General features: G+C 52.3%; 1 protein-coding gene across 1 annotated transcript in view; it reads left to right on the forward strand.

The window, feature by feature from the left end:
- Positions 1 to 7,241, forward strand: part of GPRIN1 (G protein regulated inducer of neurite outgrowth 1) — a 13,400-nt gene that overhangs the window by 5,948 nt on the left and 211 nt on the right. The window contains exon 2 of the mRNA XM_077757357.1: positions 4,934 to 7,238. Within this exon, the coding sequence (XP_077613483.1) occupies positions 5,100 to 7,238 (2,139 nt within the window). The 5' untranslated portion in view covers positions 4,934 to 5,099. The remainder of the gene's footprint in view (positions 1 to 4,933; positions 7,239 to 7,241) is intronic.

The following is a 7,241-nucleotide window of genomic DNA, read 5'->3' on the forward strand; positions in this document are numbered from 1 at the left end:
TTGTGAAGTTCAGATGACAAAATAAGCCTGAGAGTTCTGGGCCCAGGGCTGAGCACACAGTGGGGAGAGCGATGGAGCTGGGTTCCACTGAGAGGGTGGGGCATATGAAGGGGGCATCCCAGGCCTGGGCTGCCTCTTGGAGAAGTGGCTTAAGGATACTGAGTTTCCATCAAGAACCAGGAAGCACTCAGTAGAACTGTGAGCAGCAGGGCCTCTGAGAATGGTGTCTTGGCAGATCTTAAACCCAGGGCTGGGCCAGCAATTCTAGATATAACTACATCCCTTCCCCCGTTTCACAGACTGTGGAAATATTCACTGAAATTCATGGAGCAAGTCAGTGACCAAGATGGCATCTCACCCCGCATCTTTCTAATGCCCTGGCCAGGCTCTTTGTCCCTCCCAGACCTTCTTCCATGTCAGAGAACTGCAAGCGGGGAACTGAGAAGCCAATCTCTTCCAGGCAGGGGGGTAGGGAGAGCTTTCAGAAGAGGCGTGTTACCAGCTGAGCCATGCCTGCCTCTCAGTTTCCACTGCTGGAAAATAAGAACACAGCACCTGCCTGGAAGGTGTATGGGGTCTTCACATAGTAGACACACTGCAGGCGTGGTGTGTGTGAGGTCACCTCCCACTCTTCTCAACATCTAGGTCAAGGGTCAGAACTCAGGGGGCTAGAGGCCAGGGGGATAGCCTACATGAGGGGCTGGCTATAAGAAAAATGCTTCAATGATCGATAGCAACGGGCAGCCAGCCCCAGTGCCCAGGACCCCAGAGGCAAGGGTGGAGATTATGGCTTGTTGGAGAGTTCTCCCGCATCCAAGCAGGCAGCCACTGTTGGCATGCAGGAAGCATGCTCAGATTGCCAAATTTTAGTTTTCTGAGAGAATCTGGAAATCTGATTTTGCACATGACATCTTCTAATTTTTAAACGTTGATCAGTTAATTCCTTTAAAAATGTCTTCTTAGCACCTCTGGGACAAACGAGCAGGTCCAAGGGTGGGATTTTGCCAGTTTGTGCCTCCGCTGGAGGCCCTCCATCCCCTGCCCCCTCCTGGGAGCACAGCTGGGCTCTGACAGGCTGAGTAGATAAAAACAGGCTTTCCATGTACACAGCCCAGCCCCAAAGTGAGCAGAGCCCCACACACCCCTCATCTTCTCTAATCCTTGCAACAGCCCTGTGGGAGCAGGGAAGGCCTTGCCAGGGTCCCCAGTGAGGAGAAGGGACTTGCCTGTGCTCACAGAGTTGCTAAGTAGGGAACTGCCTCCTCCCCTCCCCCTTCCGACCTCACTCCAGCCTCTCTGGACTTTGTATGACTACTTCAGATGCTGCCCCCAAACCAAGTGCCCCACTGTTCTCTATAAGATAGCCCCTACCCCAGGGTCCACGTTTTGGTGATGACCCTCATCCACCCAAGTCCCAAAAGCCCAAAGTCTGGAGGACACAGTGGTGAATAGTATCAGCTGTGTCCCCATTCAGGGACTTGAGGTCTAGGCAGGGACCCAGAGGTAAAGATGGCACAGTGACGTGTATCTGGCTAGGGGAAGAAGAAGAGGCTATCGGAACTTGGAGGAAGGTTGTGGGCCAAGAAAGCTCACTGTAGGAGGAGGTGTTTGAACTGGGGACTGAAAGTTTAGTGAGAGCCAGGCAAGAAGGTGTGCAGAGGCTGAGATGTGAGAGACTGTGAAGCCATGGAGGACCCCAGAGAGGTTGTGGTGCCTGTATGTGCGTGCGTGCGTGCGTGCGTGTGTGTGTGTGTGTGTGTGTGTNCGAGAGACTGTGAGGCCATGGAGGACCCCAGAGAGGTTGTGGTGCCTGTATGTGTGTGTGTGTGTGTTTGTACGCGCTTTGGGGAAGTGCATACTGAAAGATAAAGCTTAGTGGGTAAGTAACTACATAGGGGCTTGGTAGCACATTATAGAATTGGACTCAATCCTAAAAGTAATAGAGAGCACTAAGGTTTCTTTCTTTTTTTCTCCCATTTTTAAAAAGTGATATGTGCACACATAACCAAACTTTCATGCATCACAAAGGGGCATAGCAAAAAAAAACAGAAAAGAAAAGGGAAAAAAAAGTCTCTTCCACCTCTAGATCCCTGGTCTCACTTCCCAGAGGCAATTGCTACTAAATTTCATGGGTTTCCTTCCAGAAATTTTTTTTTTTAAAAATAAACCCATATATGTGTATCTGACCTTTTTCTTGTCTGCATGCATGGAGTCCCACTAGCCATGCTGTCCCTGGCTTTTTTTCACTTAATTTATCTTGGGCATCCCTCCTCATCACTCCACACATGCTGACAGCTGTGGGGGGCTCCGTGTGGCTGTCTCACATTTCATGGATGGGCTTCCTGGTTTTCTTCTCGTCACCAACCACATTCTCTTGCACCGTTGGTGCATCATAGATCTCTTCACGACCATCCCTGGGGGTGGGCTTGCTGACCTAAATGTCAAGTGCATTGTAAACTTTTATAGGAATTGACAAATGTCCTTCCGAAAAGATTACCACTGGTTTACTTTCCCAGCAAGAGCAAAGATGGGTTGGAGCCAAGGAGCGGCATAGTTGGACCAGCATACTAGAAAGATCATTCAGTCCTTCATTTAATAAATATTCATAGGGAGCTACTTGCTTACTATATGCCAATCACTGTTCTCAACCCTGAGGGTTTATCAATAAACATGACAACGTCCTCATCCTCCTGGAGCTGACACTCTAATGGGAGAGACAAACCATAAGTAATAAACTGTATGTAGTATGTCAGATGGTGGTGGATACTGTGAAGAAAACTGAGTAAGGCCAGGGGAATGGAGAGTGCCCAGTGCTGGGGACGATGGGTCAGGGAAAGTCCTAGGGAGCAGACCATGCAGATATTAGGAGGGAAGGCATTCTAGGCAGAGGAAACAGCCAGTGCAAAAGCCCCAAGGCAGCGAGTGTCCAAGGATCAGCAAGGCAGCCAGTGTGGCTGAAGCAGCACAGTTGAAAGTCATAGTGGGGTGACTGGCTGGCTCACTCAGTTGAGCATCCAACTCTTCATTTTGGCTCAGGTCATGATCTCACAGTTTCATGAGTCTGAGCCCCACATCCGGACTCTGTGCTGGCAGCTCGGAGCTTGCTTGGGATTCTCTTTTTCTCTCTCTCTTTGCCCCACCTTCACTCATGCTGGCTCTATCTCTCTCAAATAAATAAAAACTTAAAAAGTTAAAAAAAAAAAAAAAGTAGGAGGAGACAAGGCCAAGATCAGTGATGGGGCCAGAAGATGCAGGGACGTGTAAGGAGTTTACTTTTACTTCACACAGGATGGGGAGACACGACATGGTTCTGAGCAGAAGAGAGATGATCTGCCTTGGATCTTGCTAAGATCCTTCCAGCTGCTATGTTGAGAATGAACTGTATGGAGCAAAGGAAAAAGCCAGGATAATCCATATGGGAGATAGTGTGAGTTTAGCTCAGGAGATATTCTGGATATATTTTGAAGGGAGGTGCATATGTTTTGCTGAGGGACGGGGTGTGCAGGGTGTGTGAGAAAAGTCAAGGGTGACTCTAGGGCTTTTGGCCTGAGCATTAGTGAGATGGCTTTGGGAAAGATGGCAGGCGGAGAAGGTTTGGGGGGAGCCCAGTGCTCTGCTCCCTCAGGCTGCTGATACGTAGTGGAATGAATTTGTTCACAGACCCAGCTGCCTGCCACACCCTCTCCCTGGATGTCCCCCAGACACCACACACTCAGCTTGTCTAAAACGCAACTCCATTTTTCCCCAGATCTCCTGCCTCACACACCCCCATCCTGGCCAGAGTCCTGCAGATCACCCCTACTGTCACTCCCTACAGCCAGCTGGCTCCTGACAGTTTTCCCCAAGATCTCTCAGTTCTGCCAATTCTCTATCCCTTGGCCCTTTACTGTACCAGCTCTCGTCTAGATTATTGCAGAGAAGGGCTGGGTGGAATGAATGAAGACTTGGAAGGATGAGAGATTAGAGAATGATTGGCCAGCCCTTCCCCTCCAGCCTCCGCACCATCCCGGAGTGGTCTTTGAAAGCACACATTTCAGACTATGTCCCTCAACTATAAATCATTCATGTCTCCCCAGAGCCTACACAGACCCAAACTGGTGAGCTACAGACATGTTTTGTTTGACCCACATAGTGTTGTTGTTGGTTTTTTTTTAATCTTGATTTAGCGCATTTTACATTAAAGTTCTAGATTTGCTGCTGCTGGCTGATACTACCAGGATGCACTTCTCCAGAGCAGTACTTGGCTGGTGGAGTAGTGGCCCCCACTTTAGACAGGGCATGTACCCTCTGGTTTGTCGCTTTCCCCACCATTCCCTATTGTTCTCTCTCTTTTTAAAAAAAATATTTATTTTTGAGAGACAGAGTGTGAGTGGGGGAGGGACAGAGAGAGAGGGAGACACAGAATCTGAAGCAGGCTCCAGGCTCTGAGCTGTCAGCACAGAGCCTGACGCAGGTCTCGAACTCATGAGCTGTGAGATCATGACCTGAGCTGATGTCAGATGCTTAACTGACTGAGCCACCCAGGTGCCCCTCCCTGTTGTTTTCTACTCAGCCTGCTTCCCTCACTTAAATTACCTGCCTGGCCCCTATGGCATCAGAGCTTGTGACTCGAGGCTTAGAAGACAAAAGCATGTCTATGTAGCATGCTGCATGGGGTAGGCTGACGAGGTAGATGAAGGGTGAATGCTGCATGGGTGATGGTAGATAAGCTGAAAAGTTAGTTGTTAAGGGCCTTGAATGCCATTTTAGGAAGTCTGGGAGGGCCACTGGGAGCAGAGAAGAAGGGGAGTGATATGGTGGGACAGGAGAGGACCAGATGGGGGCAGAGAGCCCAGAGGAGGCCCAGCTGCTCGAAGACAGGTGGGAAGGAGAATATAGAGGCTCCTCCCCACTGGGTCTTCCTGAGTCTGAGTCTATTTTCTCTGTGTTTCAGAACCAGATAGCAGCCTGGGGCACAAGTATGATCACAAGGGCAGGTGGGCCGTGCTGAAGACCCAGGCTGGCTCCAGCTTCTTTGAAAGAACTCCAGCCCCCCAGCGCCTCAGCCCACAGCCCTCTGCTGCCCACAGGATGGGAGCCTGGGGGCTGGGAATCCAGCCATGAGGGACTCCTGCCCCTCCCAGCAAAAGGCCAGCCCTGCACTCCTGAGGCACACCCCTACCCAAAGCCCAGGCATGGACTCTAGACACAGCAGCCCTCTTGGGGCTGGGGAAGGGGCCTCCTGTTCTGAGGGCCCTGGCGGGAGCTTGGCCTGCCCCTCCCTGACCTGCATCTCTCCCCAAGAGGCAGCCACCAAGGAGACACTGGGGGCACATGGAGCCTTGATCTCAGGGACACAAGAAACCACCTTCTCTGGGAAGCCAGACCCTGTGTCCTCAGTGAAAACTGATCTCTCATCCTTGGAGAATAGAAATCCTATGTTTTTGGAGAAGATGGATTCCAAGTTTTCAAGGCAGGCAGATTCCACTTCCGTAGGAAAGGAAGATGCTGCACCCTTGAGAAAAGCAGATCCCGTGTTTATAGTAAAAACAGAGCCTGCCATCTTGGGAAGAGGGGATCCTGTGGCTTCTGGAAGGATGGATCCTGTGACCCCAAGAAAGGAGGATCCTGGATCCTCGGGAAAGGTAGCTCCCGTGTGTTCTGACAAGGCGGATACAGTGTCCCCAGGGAAGGAGGATCCTGTCTCCTCTACCAAAGTGGAGCCTGAGTTCCCAAGAAAGGAGGAGCCCAGGTATTCAGAAAAAGAGCTTCCTGTGGCCTCAGCAGAGGTGGTTTCTGCATCCGTGAGAAAGGCAGATCTTGTGTCCCTGAGAAAGAGAGATCCTGGGCCCTCAGGAAAGGTGGATCCCGTGTCCTCGATGAACACAGACTCTGCACCTACTACAGATCCTGGGTCCTTGGGGACACTGACTCCAGCGCCACCAGGCAACACTGAGCCTGTCTCCCCTGCAGTAGAGGCTCTGGGGTCCTCAGGAAGGATGGAGCATGCTCACGTGGGGACGACAGACCCTGCATCGAAGGGAAGTACAGAAACTGTGTCCTCCGCAAAAGAGGACCCTCAGTTCCTGGGGAAGATGGATCCTGCGTCCTCAGGAAAGGGAGATCCCATGTCTATGAGAGCAATAAAAACCGTGTCTGCCGGGGAAAGGGGTCCTGTATTTTCAGGAAAGATGGAACCCACATCTTTGACAAATGTGGATGCTGTGTCTTCAGGCAGGGCGGGACCGGTGTCGTTGGGCAAGGTGGATCCTGCGTCCTCAGGAAAGCCAGAGCCCTTGTCTCCCGGGCAGGCAGAACCGACGTCTGTGGGAAAGACAGAAACCATATCATCACGAAAGGAGGACCCCGTGTCCTCCACAGAGGTGGATCCCATTTCTCTGGGAACTACAAACACAGCGTCTTCTGGAAAGGTGAACCCTGAACTGAAAGGAAGAATAGACCCTGTGCCCTCAGGTCCAGAGAATCCCAAATTCGTGGGGACAGCAGGACCCTCATCCTCTGTAAAAGCCAAGGCAGTGAGTGGGGGGGAAGCAGATCCACTGTCCTCAGAGGAGGCAGGTCCTATGGCCTCTGGCATGGTGGGTCTCACAGCCCCAGGGAAGACTGGTCCCCTGGCCTTGGGCAAGGTAGACACTGTGAATGGAGGGAAAGCAGAAACGGACCCCCCTGGAAAACTGGGCTCTGTGTCTTCAGGAAAAGTGGACCCCATGACTCTAGAAAAAACTGCCCTGGCACCCTTGGGGAAGGCAGAAACCGTGCCGGAGGAAAAGGTGGCTCCTGTGCTCCTGGAGAAGGGGAATCTTATGAACTCCGTAAAGGTGGGTCCCAGGCCCTCCGGGAAGGCAGAACCCAAGCCTGAGGGCAAAGCGGAAACAAAGCCCCTTGGGCAGGAGGGCCCTGCGGGAAAAGCAGAGGCTGCATCACTGCAGAAGGAAAGGCCGCTGGCCTTGGAGAAAGGGGAGCCAGAATCCTCAGGAAAAGCAGACCCTGTTGCCTCTGGGAAGGTGGAGCCTGGGGTCCTGGGGAAGGTCGACGCTCCAAGAAAAGCAGAGTCCTCACCCTCGGGGAAGTTGACCTCCCTGCCTCTGGAGAAGGCGGAGGCCGCCGCCTCCAGGCAGTCAGATGGCAAACCCTGCAGCCCAGGCCCTTCTCCCGCGGGTGCCGGTAGCGGCGGAGGCCTCCTGGAGCCAGCGCCCAGCACAGCGGCCTCCAGCCCAGGCCAGAAAGACCTGGTGCCCGCC

This window comes from Crocuta crocuta, unplaced genomic scaffold (assembly GCF_008692635.1).
Source record: "Crocuta crocuta isolate KB4526 unplaced genomic scaffold, BGI_CrCroc_1.0 scaffold131, whole genome shotgun sequence".
In the NCBI taxonomy this organism is placed as follows: Eukaryota; Metazoa; Chordata; class Mammalia; order Carnivora; family Hyaenidae; genus Crocuta; species Crocuta crocuta.